The sequence below is a fragment of the Epargyreus clarus genome, unplaced genomic scaffold (genome assembly GCF_041222505.1).
Source record: "Epargyreus clarus isolate Ecla_fem2 unplaced genomic scaffold, WU_Ecla_fem_2.2 ptg000018l, whole genome shotgun sequence".
NCBI lineage: Eukaryota > Metazoa > Arthropoda > Insecta > Lepidoptera > Hesperiidae > Epargyreus > Epargyreus clarus.
The window spans coordinates 3,300,171-3,323,023 of NW_027332226.1; the positions used below are offsets into that span (position 1 = coordinate 3,300,171).

Below are 22,853 nucleotides of genomic sequence, written 5' to 3' on the forward strand. Positions count from 1 at the left end.
ATTGTAATTTCAATTGCATTGAAAAACAAATTAACACACCTTTATACCTTTTAATCGTCTTCTGTCAGGATTTACGCAGATTCATCAACTAGGATTCTTTCGAAGGGACACACATTACGAGTCGTGTCATATAAATTTGCTTACCTCGTGTGTATAGTACAATAATGTTACTTTACAATTCTAATGTCTATCTTGTTAATATTGTTAAGTCAATTGGTTTTCAATAAAACATATTACTATTTAGCTATTTTTGAATTATCATCAAAAAGTTCTAATAACAAATTCAATGCCTACTTAGCATAATTTTTATTTAACATAAGCTATACTGATAAACATAGTAATAAACATTAACGCTACAACCATCCAGTAAAAACGACGCAAATAAAAATCAACATCAATCACATTACGTGCTACATTACATCGATATTACGTAAACATCGACCAACACTAACCACCTCACACTAACCAGTGCTACGTGGTCTGCGCGTGCGCGCGACCGTCTCTCAGTAACCGTGTACGTGAAATATTTATATGGCAGTGGTGACCCGGCGGTGTGGTGATGTCCCCTGCTTCAGAGTCGACGGCCAGCAGAACAGGACTCTTCAAAACGGCTGGGTAATGTTCCGTCACTAATTGGTTTTGCTGACCTTGTTCGGTGTGGTTGCATGCTTATGTTTTTCTTGTAAGATGCGACTTACATGTACTTAAGGTGTGATATTATTTATTTACAATTTCAGTTATCGTTATTGTCATACCAATATAATATTTTTATTAGCGTCACTCCCCACGCTCTACACTTGTAACTTATTTCCGTTCATATAATATTGTTCTCTTATAACAAATTTTATTTTAAAAATAATTATTGTTACTGACAGAAACTATTATAAATCTCGGGCTAGTAGTTTTCAAGATCCCTGCTATTAAACTATTATTGCTCATTACAATACGTCTACTAATAATATAATTAAAATACTCGTAAATACATAAGTACAAGATCAATTACGTCATTCAATATTGTTTTATTTTACAAAAAAATAATAAGTTAAATATTACTTCTTATGCCATTAAGTAAATAGCGTAGTACTGCAAAAACTGTTGGCGAAGTAAGTATACTACAAGTTAGTTGTATTTATTTAATTAAAAGTTTTAGTGAATATGCAGACCATCCACATATGCCGCTGGGCACCTAAAGATTTAATGAGGATAGGTACAAAAGTAATCTTAAAAATAATCTGGTAGGACTTATTAGTTATAAAACACGTCTGATTGAAAAGAATTTAAGCCATAGTCCACCACGAGAGTTAAATTAGAAGGAAGACTACACAAAATTTAAAATTTTATAGAGTAATCTCAAGCATAAATCATTTTCGTATTTTAATTTATATCAAAGAAACAGATAATTATTTATTTAATTTTTATACAACTTAAATCAATTGTTCAACTTGTATGTTTTTTTATACATTTGACATTCCAAACACCTGTCTGAGGTCCCAATATCCGTCATAATAATCCCTTTTCCATTTAGGATTACTTTTACATAAGCTCTACATTCTAAGCCATTAGTGGTACAATGTTGAGGAAGTAACACTTGGTTGTAAAAGAGTTTTCTATTTACTGTTATGCGCGCTCGTAATTAATTAATTAGGTACATCCTGTTTGAGTTTAATGGTTTACAGTAATTTATAAGGAATTTGTTAAATAACAATAATGTTAAAAACCAAAAAAAATAACAAAGAGGTTTAATGTATTTTATCAATAATAACTTTAAAATAACATTTATCACAATTTGTTTACAATTACAGATATTTTAATTAATAATATTTTTCTTTTAATTAGTATCTATTTCAATTTTAAGATTCAAATGACCGTTAAGAATTTTTTTTTATTATTTTCCTGAAAATAAGATATGAAAAGAAAAAAATATCTAATCTTACACAATATGTTGAAAAGATAAACTTTCACAATTAAATATATTTCCATTATTAATTTAAATAAGAAGCACACTCACTACACTATTAATACGAATAACAACACATAATGAATACTTAAAATGCATTAGTTTTACATTACAATGAATAATTTGGACCATCTTGATTTCTCGTTAAGTACTCAAATTCATTAGCTTTTTGACCTATTTTAATCTATTTTAATTTATCTATTTTAATCTATTTCGTTTCGTTCATTCATTTTCTTCAATCGTTTGTTAATTCACCAAGTCACCTTATATGTAAAATTCTCGTGTCACAATGTTAGTTACCGTACTCCTCCGAAACGGCTTTACCGATTTTCACCAAATTTTATATGCATATTCAGTAGGTCTGATAATCGGCTACTATCTATTTTTCATATCCCTAAGTGATAAGTGTTTTTCACCCTTAACCTTCACCTTTTTATTTATATGGCGACGCAACGTTTGCTGGGTCAGCTAGTAATTATATATTTGTATTTATTCATTCCTTCCACAGCAACTTGTCATAGATGTAACGTAAAAATTATAAACTAAGTCTAATAAAGACGCTTCAATAATTAACTATACCGATGAAACAAAAAAATGGGTAGTCAGTTAATTAAAGTTCTAGTTACGGTTAATTGGAACACACTTAATAATGTTATTTAAACTGAATCGTATATAAATATAATACTGTTAAGTATGTTTTAATCGTTGGAAGTTCTCAACACGATACTGTTAAATTGAATAAATAATTAAAATATAGATACAGACGAGATGCTTCAACAGTTATATAATAGTTTCTTACTTTTGGCCATGCCCTTGATAGATGACTTTGAATGAATACTTTTTTGATAGCTAAGATAATACTTATTACGTCTTTATTGTCAATGAGAAGTAATATTTACTCACGCTTTGTATTCAAGTGAGCATTACAAACCTTTTTATACGTTGAAATTTCAATATTTTGTATGTGAAATAATTTTATCTTTCGATACATTGAGGTATTGGAAATGAATCGAATCGCTACTATAATAATGTTATTATTTTTTGGAGATAACAATTTTAAAGACAGAATTTTATATTGTTATAAAAACAGTTCAATTGCTACCATAAAATAATTGTAGTTGCTAATTATCTAAGTCAAGTTTTATAATCAAATTTATGTGTATATTACTAAAATGAATAATATAATCATTCAAATCGGACCAGAAGATTTTAATTTATAAGCACATAGCCGGATTCATTTTCTGCCCGTCAGGCAGAAAATGAATCCATGTTAATATTATGGGGACTAACTAATAAAAGCTAGCAATTATCCTTAAACCTGAATGCCTAAAAATAAGCATAATATGGCCACTCCCACAATTTAGACGTACCCAATACCACCTCATATGGTTACAATCAATCCGTTTGGGCCGACGGGCATGCAAGAGATGTGTACATACATACGATCTAAAAACATTACCCTCCGCAGTTGAGTAAAACATTATATTGTAATTAGAATAATAAATAATTATTGTAAAATATACAGATTCCGTGAAATACAGCTACATTGCAATTAATAAATTCCATGCCACGTTTAAGTTTCTAGTTTTTGTAACTGCTTTTGAGAATCATTATCCACACAGTTGCTTGTTATACTCGTAACGTTATAACAATGTATATTAATGTTAAATAATATAATTAGTTACTTTGTAAATAGTACCTCTGCCTCTTTATCTCTTTAATATAACCGAAATACAAATATAACTAACACAGGTATAAAATAATAACAGTAATTTTCGGGTAAAGGGTCTATCATTACTGTCTCACTGCTGGGCACAGGTTTCCTCTCAGAATAATAAGATTTACTCCATATATCGCGCTACCCAAGTGCGTTTTGGTAGACCTCACATACCTGCGAGAACTTAATTTAAAGTCTCCGAGGTACGCAAGTTTCCTCAGAATATTTTTTCTTTGCCGTTAAAACAAATGATAATTCATATGTAATGTGCACATAACGTTGAAAAATCAAAGGTGGCTGGGATTTGAACCTCGAACCCTTCGACCGAGGGACCGCTTGCTATTAAATAAAACAAAAAAGGTTACCAAGTAAACACAGATCGATTCCTTATCGGAACACATTAGACGGTCCATTTTAGGTTACAACAGTCATAACATTAATGATGACAGTTATTTCGAACGGAAAAGAAATTAAAAGTAAATTACGGATTGACTGAGAGGGAAACGGAGGCACGCGATCCACTCTATTCGTGTCTCTGGTCGATTAACCATCCGCTTATGATTGACTGGCCCTGTCTTTTTTGTTTATAAGCAAATATCCAAAGGGCAAAGGCTTTTTACCCGACTGCCAATGAAGGGTTATTTGTATGTAGAGACCATATTTTAACGTAAATGCGTGTAGAAATTTAACATAACTTGGGTGATAAGGGAGACATATTTTTCCGAGGCGGTCCAGTTTAGTCCTCAGGGGTAACGGTGCATCTATGATCGACTTCAGGTAGGAATATGTAATCTTATCTGGGGTTCATTAGGATGTCCTAGTGCCGCCGTAGTAGTGGCGGCTAATACCGCCCATGGTCATCCTAATCAGGTGCATCAGCATGCATGAGGTGGACTGCATGCTCGTCTGCTACTCCTATGTTATAAAAAAACGTAGGTAAATAAGAGTTAAAGATGTCGACCATAATGTTGTATAGGTAACCCAAACATAAAATGACGTTCGTAACTTCATAAAGAATTCTATATGAATCAATTTTGAAAAGTGAAATTAAAATTAAAATTTGAATTTTCACAGGCTGTAGACATGAAGCATACAAATTGTGTCTCTTTTCGTAAGGTTTGTATTAAATAAAATAAAAAGTGGGTAGAAAAAACCACTAGTACCGTGTTTTTGTAGATAAAGAAAAAATCGTTTTTTTTATTCGTGTTAGAAAATATTCCCCAAACAAAGTTACGTGTTTATTAAAGTAATCTATAAATCATTACGTGAACGTTAAACTAAGTGTTTGGACCGACATCGTTACGTTAAGGTAATGTAGATAAGGCCTAATGTTCGCTTGTGGCTGTGACTGACCGGGGCCAATCAGAATGACGGTTAATGACGTAAGTAATTGTGATAAATGATTTTACTTAGTCTCTTTCGTTTTATAGTTGTATATTTATTTAGCGTTTGAGAAGAAGAACCATTTGTGGTTCGACTTTTAGGCTCAGTCGCCACACTTTCTGTCTGTAACATAAGTGCTCAGCGCTGTTGTTCTACTTTGTAGGGTGTGGTATACTTACTTATTCGAAGCATTCCTAGTAATCACCTGCCTACCCCCTACCACCTACCCCTGAGGACTAAGCTGGAACACCTCGGAAAAGTATATCTCGCTTACCACACCCTTCAAAACGGAACACAGCAGCGCCTAACCCTGCTGTTAGTAGGCAGAAAAAGGTGTGGCGGCGGTGCCGCCGGAGTCGAACCATAAAGGGTTCTACCACCTTCCACTATAAATATAATAAGATATACACTTTTGTAAAAGACGAATATATTCTCAACTTACAATCAGTACAAATCATATATTTACTACTTCAGAGCCAAAATCCTAAAGTAACTAAGGATAGACCCCAAATTTATTTGTGAAAAAATATTTATATCTACTTAACCAAATAAACATTATATTAGAGACGGAAAGCGTTCAACCTCAACGAAACAATGCCATTTGGCAAAAAGACCGTGAAAATGAAAAGGCGTTCCTCGGAAATTCGGATCGCCAAGCATAGCATTGGCATCAGGTCATGTACGCGACCGTCGAATATTTACAGTACAGTAATTTTAAGTAGCATATTTGAAGCATAGCATATGCTTGCGTAATGTAATCGATCTACCATGCAACATCGACGGAATTTGTTTAAGTAAGTAATTGTGGCTTGGCATGCGCATATCGACGATGTAGTAGCAATAACTCGTAACTCATTTTTTTACGGAAAAGCGATTTTTGCATATTTGGACTTAAAATGACGTATCACAGGTCGTCCTTAAGACACTGGTGTCTTAAGCTTAAGGACCTGGGTCCTTAGGTTCAAAATTGAGCAAAATATTAAAGTGTGGCCAATACGTTCTGTCTTTTTAAAGTAGCGTTTCTTCTTATGTAAAGTAGCGTTTTTTGAGTTACGAGTTATTGCCAATTCGTCGTCGATATGCAGTACACCTGATGGTGAGTGGTCGTTGCCGTCCATAGACATGTGTATTGTGTAACCAACTCCGTATAGGATGGGGTCTAAAGTCAATTAGGGCATTGCCACTCCTAAGGATTGACATGGTTGTTTCCTATAAGTTAGGCGGCATTTACATCCTTGAAATGATACCTTAACGGAAACTACTTCACGATAAAAATAAATGTAATGCAATAGAAGTGGGACCTTCCCCGTGAGGTACCTTCAAAGTGTATTTATAATATAGGAGTTTATAGTATAGGATTTTATTCCAAAATTTACCTAATTGTGAGAAGCGACCTTAGCTCAGCATTGAGACACTATAATGAAAATCACTTACTTAAAAAATATTCTTGGATAAGAGTACAGAATAGTAAACTGGAAAATATAATGGATATAAGTAATGTATCACACAAGTAGATACAAATTGCATGTTAAAACGTAATTAATGGTCCTGGGTAATAGCTTTTTAAATAGACAAACAGGTATCTGACGTTCAATCCATCAAGAATCCATTGTTAGTGTGATAAGAGAGACAATAGAAGGCTATTAGAATAACTGCTATGTCCAATAAACTTGTAGCTTGAAATTAAATCCAAAAATAACCGACAAAGGATTATAATTATAAGGATTTATTGTAGATTTAAATATAATTTCATTAGAGGTCCGGAATTACTATAAAGACTCAAATTCACGATTTATGTAATTGTTAAGGCGATATAATTACCAAAAAGAGTCCCTGGAATTATCTTATATATCTTTGACTCACATTAATAAAAAAAAAATTAAATTAATGTGAGTCAAAGATTAATCAGGTATCATTTGCTTGTACAGTTAAGAAAAACATCGTGAGGTAACTTGCATGCCTGAGAGTTCCACAAAGTTCTCAAGGATGTGAAGTCAATTAATTCGCATTCACACATGTCCATGTGTGCATTTGAATTACTCTGGGCTAAAGCTCTCATACTCTAAACGGATATCTGTACCCAGCAGTGGACAGTATTTTTTTTTCGATTTATTTGGGTTAACAAACAGTAAACAACAAAAATTACATTTGAATAACAATTGCAAACATTGCACTATGTTGTTATCCAACACCGTTAACCACGGATTATTACAAAAATAAAAAATAAAAAAATGTTATTGAAAGTGAAGGAATACAATATAAGTAGACATTAATTGTTCTACTTTGTAATGAGTTGAATACGACTCAAATAATTTCAGAAACCAACAAAATACAATTCACACACTGGACCATTAACGTAAGAAACCGAATTTCAAACTTCTAGACTACTATTGTTATGAATCGAATCAATGCTCATGTTACATATTCCGGGAATGCTCTCTGGGTGTCATAGCTCGGAAAGTTTTCAAAACATCTACAACAATAGTGTTTAGATTTATACGAGTCTTTCATGGACGTGTAACACGATGCTACTTTGACGTGTATCAATTAGGAAAGGTGTGAAGTTCACACGCAATGGAGCGGTAACATTTTTATAATATAGGAGTAGTATACGAGCATGCGATACACATAGTAAGTGGCTATTACTGCCCATGGACTTATGTAATCAACCCCGAATAAGCATCCAATACATCGGATGGTGAGGTTGCTGCTGCCCACGGATTCTTGTAATCAACCCCAAATAAGATTTGAATCCAAGCGGTCGGCCACAGATACGTTGTCTTCTGAGGTCTAAGTAAGAACGCCTTAAAAGAGTATGCCTGCCCTACACTTAAAATCAGACCACAGCAGCTCTTAACACTGCTGTTTATAGACAGAAATAAGTATGGCAATGCACACCTATTTTTCTTTTCGTGCCGCTGGAGTTTTACCACAGAGCGCTCTACAAAAAAACGTAACTACTGATTCTTTGTATCGATAGGTATTGCATTGTCAAACAGGATATTTATTTTTACGTAACACGGGAAACATTTTTAGTAGGTACAAATTCTGGGTACAAATGAAAAAAGAAACAATGTACACGCAAGTTCAACACAATAATGAGAATCCATACTTTTTGCTCCTTTACTGAGTTCATCGTTACACAAAAAATCTGGTACCGCAAAAAAATATTAGGTAATTACCACGTAATGATATTCAATTAATGTAAAAAATGTTACTTTGCTCGTTCGCAAATTTCGAAATATTTTTAGTATGATCCTGTAATCTTACGTACCATACATTGGACAAACTAAACTAAATGTTATATCTAAAGAAAGCAACATTATTGTACGCTAATTTAACTTTTGAAAAAATAGAACAAGAATGACTTAACTGGGACGGTGTCACCACGACACATATTTCTAATGTGAAGCAATTCCGGCGTTTCGGTCGAAGGTTTTGGATGCCGGCTAATTTATATAGGTCCACGGGACACTAGTCTGTAATTATTTAGATTACTAGTCAGTAATTAACTTCTTTTTTATATGTACTTACCCACAGATGTCCATGGGCGGGAGTGGTCGCTTACCATTAGAACTGCTTGATTGTTTACTATTTCAAAATCTAAATATATAGTCATCTTTACCCCGTTAAAAAAACAGTGGGGGCGTATGAAGACTTATGTACTTTGTAACCAGCCAGCAATAATGCAAATAAAATCTGACTAAAGTTAAAAATAAAATTTGCTTGGTAAAATAATTTAATAATATACTCGAAATATGGTAATAAAAACGTCTCGACAGCGCATCTAATTGAAAACTAAGAACAAAGACGTGTTAAATTTAATTTTCCTGAGCATTCAGTTTTATATTAAATGTCCAACTGAGTGCTCAACAAAACAAAATTTGGTTTTGAACTCAATTTAGATTTTCTTTTTGTTGAATGTTTAGTGTAAAAATATGCATACCTACTTTTATTTGTTTTCTGATTCAGAGATCGCGTATCTTAACTTAAAATAATAAACAGAGATCGCGAATCTTAACTTAAAATAATAAAAAATAAAAATAATAATTATCCCTAGTTGATAAAAGTTTATTTTGAAAATATATTAAATGTTTAACTTCAGTTTCTATACAAGTAATTCTGATATAACGAAAATAATATATCGATACCTTAATTCGCAAATCAGCCAACTCACAAAATGTTTTTATTTATTTTGATTTCGTTCAACGCCATTTATTATCAAAATAAATAAAAAAAAAACATTTTGATAAAAAGTGGAGTTTGCTGATTAGCGAATCCAGGTATCGATATGTAAATTGATTGTGATATATTAAGACAAGATATATAATGTTATGTTTGTAGAAACTACGTGCGTTAAGGATTTTTTTCTGCTAGTTCTTTCTGATTTGGTCCGTGTGATAAGATAGTTATTCTTATACGAAGCGTTGGATCTTTGTACTCAAAGGTCACGTACAATAGAAACTGAAGTGGTTTTCTGTGTACAGAGAAAAGGTATTAAAATCATAATAATATGTGGGGAGTAGTCCGGAAGCACTACCGCCATACCTGTTTCTGTCTAAAAACAGCAGTGTTCAGCGCTGTTGTGATCCGCTCTGAGGAGTTAGGTAAAAGATACATTTATTCGAAGCATTGCTACTCAGTCCTCAGAGTCGACCTGAGGTAAGGATCGTTATCTTATCTGGGGTTGATTACAGATGTCCATGGGCGGTAGGAGCCACTTACCATCAGGTGGCCGGATGCAATTTTACTACACTTAAAAGTCAATAATTTTTTCCACTTGCAAAACCGCAGTTAATAACATATCAATAATCACTCATATACATATAATAATCAATCATATATCATGTACATATGTTCTTATTATACAAGTATGCCACTTATGGTAGGAATGGGTGCATAAGATTGTTTCTTAGGTAGATGAAATCACTTCTATTAAGATAACACGTAAATATATTTCTATAGCATTTATGGTTTTTTCTTTCTTATTATGGAATTTTCTTATTCACGTCATATTATTATACGAATTACATAAACGCTTGTTATGGAGGTTTAAGACCATAGTCAACCGCACTTTCCAAGTAATGCCAGACATCAAGAAATTAACACATCCTTTAAATTTATTGTTTAAGAATTAATATCATACAGACTTTCTCATACTATTAAAACAAGGCAATTAATTAAAAAAATAGGGGTACGATCACACCCTTGTAACCACAACCATTAGGCTATCACCCTTTAGTACCTAAATAAGTAGCAGGTAGTTATCATATATTCGGCCTCGACTATATCCACGTTCCATAAGTAGACCTACTTATAGACGTAATCTGTTATTTACAGCCCTATTTCATCTCACCCCATTTGTCACATCTCTTTGTTTGTTGTTCCTTTCGCTTTTAGCCGAATTCGGTCCAAGAGGCTGGCAAGGACCCAAGGTTTCTCACTAAGAGTAATTAGGTAATACTCAGTAACCTGAATAGATGTTTTAGGGATCCGTAACAAAATTCCTCATATAGCAGTACTGCATCACATGGATCACTTCCAGAATGGTGTGAGTTTGGGAAACATCCACAAAGTTTATCAATTGTCGTTAATCTATTACTATTATTATTATTATTATTATTATTTCACTGAAAATAACTACCAAAGGTTTTTTAAGATATTTTTGAAAGGTTTCGTTTTGATATTTTTATTTACAGTTATAGCAAGTGATAATAATTACTAATACGCACACAACATTGAAAAATCAAAGATGCGTTCATGTACCCCCTTTACCCTTAGACCCCGATTGAGAGGCAGAGTTTCAACTACTACGCTATAGTTGCTTTTACGGCATAATAACCTAATAGTTAAAGCGCTAATGAAATCAATCAAAAACTATGGCTTAAGTCTTGCCCCGAATAATGTAACGACTAGCGGTAACCCATCCTTCTATTAACAGATGTTTTTCTGTCAACGTTTAACTTATTTGTGTGTAATTTCAATCTCCAGTAGGACAAGATGTCAAACTTTATATAATTTGACAACATTTAATGCGCATTTTAACACTTAATATTTTAACAGTGTATATTATTATGAGGAAAATGCTGTCTAATTAAGCTTATAAGGTAAAATAAACATTGCGAATTTGAACATTATTTTCTTATCATTTTTAATTTCGCGCTGAAATTAAACCGTAAAATATTTGATAACAACAATTGTATTTTATATAACAAACGTACATTAAGGTAATTAAGGTTCACGAATGTAAACAAAATGGACTAATATCTTTTTGAAAATCGTTCAGAGAGCGATTTTCAGGTCAAAATCGGTCAGTGATTTCCAGAAATATCGCCGTTCAGACTAACAAACATTATGTTAGTAGTCTCTAAAAGTTTATTTTTTTTCTTTATTATGATATTGAAGCAACAAATGACCAGTGAACTGCATCACTAATTTAAGTAGTCACTGCCGCTCAAGGACATCTCTGTAATAAACTCCAAATAGAATTGAAGTTCTATCTGTTATCGCGCACCTACCTCCAAGGACTATGTTGGAAAACATGACATAAAACGTAGGCTTACCACTCCCTCAGCAGCGCTTATAGGATGTGCTTACACTGATACACAGAAACAGAAATAGCAGAAATAGGCACACATACTAACCGTTATTTTAAAATTACAAACAAACAACTAAATTAACTTAAATTTAACTCTATCGATTTACATATTGTTTCAGACAGTGAGACGGATATGGGATATTACCAAAACACAATTATGCACGGTAGCGATATCCTTGACTCTGTTCAACTCGGTGCGTCTTCCACGCGAAGCGGTGAAGTATGGCGAGGTGCCGTACCTCATCGTCTACTCCTTTTGGCTGCTGGTCATCGGCCTCCCGTCCACGTTGCTCCAACTGGCCATGGGACAGATCAGCCAACAAGATCCCGTTGGTGTTTGGAGGGCCGTGCCTATACTTAGAGGTAACAATAAGAAGGAGATATCGTTTTTCATCAAGTTAGAAGTTACGTATTGTAGGTACGAGTAGCACGTGAACCTGCAAACCTCCAGATGAATCACCTGATGAATGATGATGATGGATGTAGTCATAAACTGTCACCAATTCAACAGGTATAGATCTTAAGCCGCAAACGAGCATGCAGTTCACCTGATGATATGTGGATACTGCCACCAATGGACATCTGTAAACAACCCCCTGTAGGACAAGATTTCTAACTAAGATTGGCAATCGATGCATTGCGCCTGACGAAACTCTCCATAACGAAACACCTAGTAAAGTGTCGGTAAATATATAGACATTCGAAAAGATTGTAAAAAATCTATTTTGAATTAAATATTTTTGATTTGACTTAGTCGGAACGCCTCGTTTAAGTATATCCCTTACCATACTTATGAGTTAACACACACACACACGGGTATCATTACACAGATTGATACATAGGTATGATTTCTTGCTCTTAGAAACTCAAATTTTGAATATCATGTCTGTTGGTAATAATATTAAGGATAAATTTTTCATAACAAATTAAATACATACAGAGTAAACATACGAAATATATATTTCATGTTATCTGTGGGTATAAAATACCTACTTCATTATGTTTCGAATCCAAAATAATATGCTAACCGCCGTTTTAAATAGACTAATTATTATATTATCGTTAATTAAATTGACTTTAATATTAATTTTAGTTCATTAGTATGAATTCGAATTACTTAGATACTATAAAATAATATGTTTATTATTTCTATAAATTATTATTTAAGTAATTAATTTTGTAGCATGACAAATTAATTATGTAATATGATCAAAAACATACTTATAATATATTTTCCTCCAAATATAGAAACAAACCAAAAGCTGGTTATAAATCATAAACTATAGAGGGAAATAAGTAATAATAAAAATCTATCTTTATAGTATCTAACTAGTCTATTTTAACTTTTGTTTGTTTCAGGAGTCGGTCACCTGAAGCTTTTAACCTCGTTCGTGTGCTGTGTGTATAACATACTGTACGTAGCGTTGTCAGCGGCCTATATCATATGGATAGCAAAGGGAAGCTTCCCTTTGAGGGAATGTGCCAAATTACATCTAACACCGGTAAGCAGAACTAATCATATACGAGCATATATCTAAATGTATTGCCTTACTATCAATACACCTAAGTAACAAGACGTTTAAGAACCCAAAAAATAATTTTAGAATAATAAAAACGCATTCTACACTCACAGCCCCACACTAGGATTCCCTGTATCGTGGGTACTATGGATACACACAGAGACGATACACAAACACCCAGACCCAGAAACAAAACCCTAAATTCATCGTTTAGATATCTGTCTCGCCGGGGATCGAACCCGGGACCCTCTGCGCGTCAGACCGTAATGGTGACCGCTCCGTCACGCGGGTCGTCATATAGATCATCATCTTATCTACGTGTATACTATCCACGAATCGAACCTGGAATCTTATGTGTGCGAATTGCAGGAATATATGACTATAAATAGAGCAAATATATAATGTTGATATAAAGCACGAATATACATTTTTATAAGATGAAACAGCAAACGAGCATGCTGTTGCATTATCATCATCATCATCAACCCATTACTGTCCCACTGCTGGGTACGGGTCTCCTCTCAGAATTAAAAGGATTAGGCCATAGTCCACCGCGCTGGCCAAGTGCGTATTGGTAGACTTCACGTACCTTTTAAGATTTTTTTTTACAAATCTCTCAGGTATGCAGGTTTAAGATGGTTGCCTCATATTATCTAAGCTAGCTGGCATCCACATTGTCGACACCAACAATTTAGTGTTTAACAAAATTGTTTCGTGATCACGAATTATTTTTTAAATAAAAAAAAACTTTCATTTAAATTCTTTGTTTTCATTCACAGTATGGCTATGAAAACAAAATGAACGCATCGGAATGTTTTAAGTAAGTATCTTAATGGAAATAATTTAAATAACTTAAATAGTAATTATTTATTCACTGTCCGTATTACTTTACACGTAAATTGTATATATTTACATACGTTATACGTCGGGGATTAGGTAATCTAACAATTAACTAGCCAGGCGATAAACGGATAAGAATACCATGAATTAATTATGTGAATTCAATCCTTGAAAAATAAAACATAATATATTGTGTTTCTTCTTCGACTTAGCAAAATATTAATACTGATTGACTCATAGAGAGCTTAAATTTATGGGTAGCAGTAGTGTAGGGTGTAGTGTAGTAGATATTTCCGATGTAATATTTAACATACTACATTATATTTATATTATATGTATGTGACAAAGAAATCTTAAATAAGACTCAGGTACTTACTTAAAAAGGAAACTCTATCCGTATCCTTACAAGTACCTACACAGAACAAACTTCAAAATTAATAACTCAAAATACCTGTCAGGATTCAAACTTACAACTCACTTAGCAGCAAACTTTCAAATTCGCTACCTGAATTCCTCGATATTAACAAAAAATAAATGTCCCAAACATACTGAAAATGGAAAAAAGCAATTATCATTATTCAGGCCCTACAGCGTGAAGTCTTGCTCATTAAATTTTATTCTCTCCGATTCCGTAATTGGCGTAAAAATATATCACGTTAATTTCAGCTCGACGTTTTTGGCGCCATTCACCGAACAACCACAGTATCTCGGTGTAATGGCTGTTTTGATATTCATTTTATGGTTCTTCGTGCCCATTATGTGAGTATTCATTTGTTTGTGTGCGGTTATGTGTGCCAGCGAGGTAGGGTGCGTTTCCACTAGAGATGTGCGTTAGCTAAGCTAATCTGAGCTAAGCGAATAAGATGTGTTGTGAAAATACTTAGAAAAGTACACGAGTCTCAATCTTTAGCAGGCATCCTTAGCTCGAATCCTTGGCTCGCATGTTTCTATATAAAAACAAAGCTTAGGTACATATAGGTAGTAGTAGGTAGGTAGCATAGCTTAGCTAAGCTAAATGAGAAAGATGTGTTATAAAAATAATTAGCTACGCCAGGCCCAATCCTTACGCTCAAATTCGTAGTTCCTAATTCTTAGCTAGCATTCTTCCAAGTAAAAATGTAGCCTTGTTACCAGAGCTAAGCTAACCGAGTAAGATGCGCAATAAAATTTTGCTACACCGTTTGCAATCCATAACTTCCGTAATCATTAACTCTCAACCCTCTGTACAAAAAAAAACATAGCTCAGCTACCAAACCTAAACAAATGAAAGAGAAGTGATCCTATTGGTGAAAATGAAACAATCCTTTTAAATACTTGGTGAATTAGACACACATCGTTAGCTTAGCAATCTTGCACATACGAGTAGGTGGAGACGCGCCTTTATGCTTGTTACTATTGACGTATTGCCCGTTGTTAATAAAACTTTGTTTTGGTTCGATATTTGAATGATATGAAATTTGAACTTTGGCGCAAATATCCAAATGCTTGTACAAATACAAATAATAGATGGTGCGTTTCAAATGGTTTATTGAAACATACTTTGTTGATGACGTCGATGTTTAGTTTACACTAATTTCGCGAACAAACAATACAAATCAAACGGATTACATTCAGAACGAATCAGAATCTCATATATGTCGCTATATTATAGAATATCATTATAATACCCAACATAAAAAATACCATTTCGTTACCATTCGACTTAAAATATTTATACCACGGAGCCCTAGGCCACTTTGCCTAAAAATCACTTCTAATAACGTAATCACAGAAGCAATATTATTTTTGAGTTTTAAATTTTAAATACAGATGTATAATATTATTGCTTATTGTCACATACTTACAACTCCATTATTTTCAGGTTACTCTGTCTTCGAAAGTCTCTTAAAATATCACTGGTACTGTCACTCCCGATTGCCGTGACAATCATAGCTGTGCTGTGTACATTTCTCGCTGACAGTGCGCCTCTATCCACGTTAGTCAAATCTTGCGAGCATTGGTCACCGATAACCCAGCCTTACATGTGGCATAGTGCGATGATACAGGCGCTGTTATCGTCACATGTCGTTAGTGGATATCTGATTAGTTCTGGTGGAAGTGTGTATAGAAAATCTGATGTGAGATGGTAAGTGACATTTTTATGTATTTTTGTTTAAGTTTCGTTATTTGTTTCCTACTTAAAAAAAGTAATAAAGAAGTGGCAAGTCTGCAGTCCACCTTATAATGAATGACTACGTTTATCATTAAATGAAATATAATTGGTCCTGTGTGATTGCCCCCTACTTTACTACCCCTAAGGACTATGTTGAAGCCCCTTCTCAGTGTTTGGCACATACCAGATTCTTCTAATTTGAACATAGTAGTGGATAACATTGTTATGTTTGCTTAAGTGTATTATAAAACAGAAATCCGTGTGACGGTGGTGCCATCGGAGATGAGATCGGACGAAAAATTCTACCACCTTCAAAAGTACTAAGAGCAGAGATTACAGGAAATCATTATTTTGATTTTATTTGATTTGATTTGATTTACTTACTTATAAAATTTCATCACACGTAACTCAGTATAAAGTCCAGTTAGCAAATTACCACAAGTTTAAATATAATCCACATGAAGGTATTTATGAAAATTTACATTTAAAGTATGCTCTTGAAAATGTATTAATTGCATCATTATGATATCACAACTCTATAATATTCTATGTGGTAAAACGGGCGGTAATTTAAATAAAATCTTTATGGTTTGTGAGTAAATAAAGTCATTTACGTTACGTATTACTCGTGATTACTCTTCTTAATTTTCACACTTTTTCTTGTACATAATATCTACTTAACTATTATAATTTCGGGGCCATGAAATCTTCTTTAAGTATAAAATTCAGTTATAGGTATTGGTACATTATATATTAAAAAAACGCTTTCTACACTTACAGCCCTACACTAGGATTCCCTGTGTCGTGGGTGCCATGGACACACACATAGACAAGTACACAAACACCCAGACCCAGAAACAGACACCTAAATAAATCGCGTCCGACCGGTATGGTGACCGCTCCGCCACGTGGGTCGTCGTCCTGTGTCCTATTGTCGATATGGTGTCCTTAAAAATTTAAAGTATATATATTGTTAAAAAAATCGAAATTACAATATGTACGTTTGAATATATTTCTCTCTCAGTCATGTATGAGAAGTAAATAAAAATGCGATAATGGATTTCGATCTCTATTGACTCAAGTTCTTTGATTCCAAGGTGCCCTTTATCTGAAACATCTCCCTTTCTGTTGCAAAGATTTTTTTTGCTGACGCTTCTCCGACAAACGACTTTCACTTTAATTGTCTAACTGTTCTTATCTTAATTAACATTGCGTTATCTGTGCATCGGGTGAACTAAATCTATCGGATTAGCAAGTTTTTCAAACTTTTCTTTGGAACAGAAATTTATTGGATTTTCTTATAAAGCAAACGCTACGATTGTGCTTGCATATGCAATAAATAAATGGATATCGTTTGAAATAACGCCCACGTATAAAAATAGGAAACTTATCGTGATTAAGACTTTTTCAAAAGTAAACCCTTAATCCTTGAAATATATGAAACGAACACAATAGCCAATGTTTTTAAGCTTTTCATATCTTAAAAAAATAGACGTAGTAACGTAGTAGTAAGTTGGCTTACTAATCCAAGATTATTTCGACAGCCAGCAAGTATTTACAACAACGATGATATTAAACGGAAAAAAACTTTAAAAAATATTACATACGGACTACCTATGTATGCGTACTAATTGACTGGGTCACGTCATAAAAATAACAGATCACAACTCAGTCCCCTATCGGCTTCAAAAAGGGTCATGTATTTCAAATTGGAAACAACCTTAAACTACTCATACTTACTCTAACTTACTCATAAAATTACATTAAAAAGATTAATTTATACTTTATTTAAAAACTTACACTCAATTGCATACACCATAAACAGAAACTGTTTGTCAAGAAACAGCCTAAAACCTTCACTAAGTATATTTTGATACAAAGTTTAAGTTACGAATTGTTCAATTTAATTTGTTCAAGTTTAAATAAGTTACGTTAAGTTAAGCGAGTTAACTCCACTCGTTACTCGTCGGCGTTTGAACAAGTCCCTTAGGCATTGAATGTCGAGAAAGGTGCAATTCAAGCGTAAAAACATTTTACACTGATCTTGATCGAAGAGCAAATTACTCTCAATCTGATATAGCAATTTTTTTCTTATATCATTATAATATGTTTACTTTCCTTAATCCTTTACAATCTTAGAAGGTAAAACACTTCTTGGTTCGTTTATGAGGCTATCACCACACCTATGTCTGCCTTATAACAGCAACGGCCAACACTGTTGTATCTTGGTTTGAAGGACATTCACATTATAGGAGTTCCAACGTATTATTTAGGGATAGTAATGCATTCGTGGTTACATTTAGGTACGGTAAACGCAATTTTATTACATATTTTAATTGCTCAGATATTGAGCTATTTACTGATTTACGTAAACAGCATGAACCTCATACTTACTATCATGTGAACAGTATAATGCTATTCAAATTTATCCTACCACATCAAACTAGAATTCAGCGGCCCTTTAACACTGCTCTTTTAAAAGCAGAAGTAGATAGTAATAGAAGAAGAAGATATGGCGGCCACAGTTAAGTCTCGAAGGTTTCTGTCCCTTTTAAATCCCGCACCATTTGAGGCACACTCATTGAAATAGTTTTTCGACCCAAAGTCAAATCTTACATCCTAAGTGGTACTGTAATCTATGTCTTAAACCTATACTGATACACATAATTTAATTTTCAGGATATCAATCTTTGTCGTTATCACGAACCTTGTGGCCGGTTGGCTGTGGGTGCTCTTCTGGGAATCGATCGGTGGCAGTGATGACAAGGACAAGGGGATCATAGCTGTGTTGATACTGATCTATCAGTCATCGGTCACTGAAAGGAGAACAAAGGAATGGCCGATACTGGCCTTCGTACTGGTGTTTCTATCCGGTATCATTACTGTGGTAAGTTATCTTAACTGCTGTTTTTTTTTTATGCTTGCGACTTTGTCTATATCAACAGTGTTTGATTGTAAATCTATTGAAGAAAGTCTCTTTTCTTCGCATTGTTTTATTCCTCTCACTGTGTTCTATTTTTTTACAAGCTTTTATTAGTGCTATATTCCCACGAAACATAATTTAACACAAAACAAACAAGACAAGACAAAGTTTTTGCTTGTTTTAAAGATTATAGGAAATAGCTTGAAAAAATCCACAACATAGAAAAGATTTAATTTAAAAAATAATAATAATTAATAAATTTTCAAAGGTGTCTGCAGTATATCCATCAACCTTGTCGATGACATTATATCTTAAGCCTGAGTGAGACATAGTAAAAATATACAACGGTAGAATATGCTAACAAAATGGCCATGACAAAGTCATTGCTATTACACCGGGGGAATCTAGTTTGATTCCCAATGGATCAAACTAAATTCCCCCGCAAGTAATTATAATAATATTAACATCGACTGTGATAAATATTAATAATAGTATATGAATTGAATAAGGCAGAATGTGCTCACAACCTAAATTTTTAAACTGAATTTTTAGTAGACAAAAAATATGAAATTCCCAGCGCGTACTACGCATAAAATGGAAAAAATATGGATACAAGTAAAATATCTTTGTCGACTAAAAATATTGAAGCGGGGTATAAATGGATCGCGGTGCTATAAATGGATTTTGTGCCAACTACGGCAGAACTCGATTACCTTATTAGAATTTGCATATATCGAATCTCTTCGAATCCAATTACTGTACGTACTAAAGCATTTCCGATATTCATAAAATCAGCTAGTTTACTGCCGGCTTCTAACGTGAAAGGTTATTTTCCTTCCCTTTTTACATTATTTTCAAATTTCTGTCGATTTTCATTTTACTATGTTGTATGTTTTATGTCTGTTTTTACTTATTTAACAATTTGAGGAGATAATTTATATCCCTTTTGAAAAATAAATAAATAAAGCTGCATACTGCACATTGTTATTTAGCTAATACACATTTCAACAATTAAAAAGAATATATATATTGAGTAAAAAAAACTTGAATAAAAGTTATGATGGAGACAAAATCACAAATGAATATTTTATTGTATAATAAATTTTATTATATAATAAAATGTCTCAATTCCGCGATAATTTTAGTCTAAAAACATATATCACAAATGAAGTTCTAAATAATATACAATTTCAATTTTGTAATGAATTATATACTTAGTTCATTCTTATTTCAGCTGGCTCTTTTATTCCCGATCTTCGACAAGTTCCACCGCGTCTCCAGCTTCTATTGGAGACTCTTCGCTTCTACGTTATCAGCCGTGGGCTCTGCAGTCAGCGTAGCTGTCTTAGCCCATGGTCTGGGTGTAGCAACTATGCTGGATGAGCTGGTGGTTCCAGTCCTTGCTGCATTCACTACTGCGCTGGAAATTGTAGGATTTGTGTTTATTTATGGTGGGTAAAATACGTAGTTTATGATTTATCCATTTTATTTTCATCCGTTACATTTGAAATCTACGATTTTATACTAATTACTATCTAAAAAAGACAGTTTTCTCTTGATATATTTTCAAATCCAAATTATAAATCATCTGATACAAACATAGTACTTAAAATTTAATAGCATTATATCATATTATTTACTTACCTTGCTATCTTGCTATTCCACTAATACAAATAAAGCCTACTACATTAATCTCTATGTCATGATTACTTACTTTAAATGTATTATTATTCCAGGCTGGTTCTATCTCTCAGTGGACATACAATTCATCACTGGCTCAAGACTACCGTGCTTCTACCTGGTGAGCTTGTGGTCAGCGCCAGTTTTCCTCTTAGGAGTTACTGGTTGGTGGCTCCGAAGTCTTTTGCGAGCGACTTGGGGCCAGGGTCAGACGTTATGGCCACTTGTTGGAGCATTCGCAGCCATTATCATCATCATGGTGGTCATGGCTGCCATAGCTGTCGCAAAAGAAGAACAGTATAATTTAGTTACCGTAAGTCAAGTCTTATCTCTAAAATATTACCAGTTGTAATACTTTGGGATATATTTATTTTCACTTATTTTGTAATTCTTACGTTGAGCAATATAAACCCTGCTAAAATTGTTCTATTTGGCTTTCAGAAAATCGCTTCTGCATTCCGACCATCCAGACTTTGGGGACCAGAAGAACCAATGATCAGGTATATGTGGATGTCGCGACGATTTAACGACGAAAAGCCCAGTAACGACGACGAATTCAATTCCGAAACAAATGATTACCCTTACATTATAAGTAAAAATAGTCCTAAGAACAACGAAGTCAAATACAACGAAGATTGGATGAAATTTGATGATACATACCAAAGAATACCTAAGTCCTATGTGAAAAGTAATTTAGTAGATGATGATGATTTACGTTTCAAGAAAATAGATACAACGTATCCCAGTTCATCGATTGCTAGAAGCAAAAAGAAAAAGAAGACGGAGGAGAAATTTCGGTCTCCAAATATATGCATAGCTAAAGATGAGTTAGGAGGGCCATTAAACTGTAATTGTAATAGACATTTTACACTCAATGTACCGGATTTAAGAAGTAATGAAACAGCGACTAGTCTCTAATTCTGCTGATGCAAAGGTACAACGAATGCCTTATCTAGTCTGTAATTTAAAAATGTAACCTAAGATAAAATTAATAAAAAGAAACCAAAAGGATGCAAGTATACGAATGAAATGTCTAATTCACGTCTAAAATAACGACGTTTACGTGATGTAAATTCTACTGTAAGCAATTTTCTTCTTATAAACACAATCATAGTAATTACACAAAGGTTAATACTACATAGCTTCCATTGTCTATTTATTATTTAGTTAAATTTAATTTATTTAAAACTATTTTGCACTTGTCTTATTTAAATGTATTGTAATAACTTAATCTGTTATTTTGTGTTAGTTTATATTTCCTTAATTTGGAAGTGTAATAGATATGAATGTATTGACAAATGTTATTTGATATAATAATGTTTAATACCATTAAACGTTATGCGCAAAAAAATGTTTTACTCGTGCTTGATATGAAAATTAAAATAAGAAACATAGTATTTCTATAAAATAACATAAACACGCTTAAGTAAGAATGATGACGAGCTTACAAAATAATAAAAATACAATGATACAAAAGAAATATCTAATACCAAAGCGCAAAATAAAAGAACAATGACTACATATTTTGAAAAGGGTCGAGGCACGCAAAAGAAACTTAGTTTGGGGGTGAAAAAAATAAGAAAATGATAATCGTTCACACGGAGCAAACGCGAGCGGAGAAAAAAATGAAAAATGACCGAAGTTTTTAACATAAATCTCAGAAAGTGTCTGAAAAGTATTACTGGAGGACGGCCGCTCACGTCTCTGCTTATTGTGATTGCCTCTGTTGAAGATGCTACTTTAATTTATTATAAATAATAAATCCAAATACTGAAACATATAATAAACATAAATAAAACAAAAAACTCAAAGGAGCGTGAGCCCAACAATTCACACTTTGCCAGCTGCGTCAGGCCATAGTCCACCGTGCTGGCCAAGTGCGAAGTGGTCGACATCACACACTTTTGAGTTTCTTTTTTTTGGCACTCTCACTCTCAGGCATGCAGGTTCCCCCACGATATTCCCCTTCACAGTTTATGCATGTGACACTTATTTTTTAATACGCACATAACTTAAATATCCGAGGTACGTCTGGGATATGAACCTCGGACCCCCGTACATGAGTCTCTTAACCATTCTTATG

At 33.5% G+C, this 22,853-nt stretch overlaps 1 protein-coding gene across 3 annotated transcripts; it reads left to right on the plus strand.

Moving 5' to 3' along the window:
* The first annotated feature begins 461 nt into the window (after positions 1–461).
* LOC140749708 (sodium-dependent nutrient amino acid transporter 1) lies at positions 462–22,119 on the plus strand. Of its 3 annotated transcripts, none has more exons than XM_073082841.1 (10): positions 462–615; positions 11,775–12,018; positions 13,015–13,157; positions 13,955–13,995; positions 14,682–14,774; positions 15,877–16,140; positions 18,847–19,054; positions 20,325–20,541; positions 20,827–21,083; positions 21,212–22,118. In XM_073082841.1, the coding sequence occupies exons 1-10, from the start codon at positions 532–534 to the stop codon at positions 21,686–21,688; spliced, it is 2,028 nt and encodes a 675-aa protein (XP_072938942.1). In that variant the 5' UTR covers positions 462–531; the 3' UTR covers positions 21,689–22,118. The 3 variants fall into 3 exon arrangements, with proteins under 3 accessions (XP_072938942.1, XP_072938943.1, XP_072938944.1); XM_073082843.1 differs by having other exon boundaries at positions 466–615; positions 11,779–12,018; XM_073082842.1 differs by lacking the exon at positions 14,682–14,774 and having other exon boundaries at positions 21,212–22,119.
* The last annotated feature ends 734 nt before the right edge of the window (positions 22,120–22,853 follow it).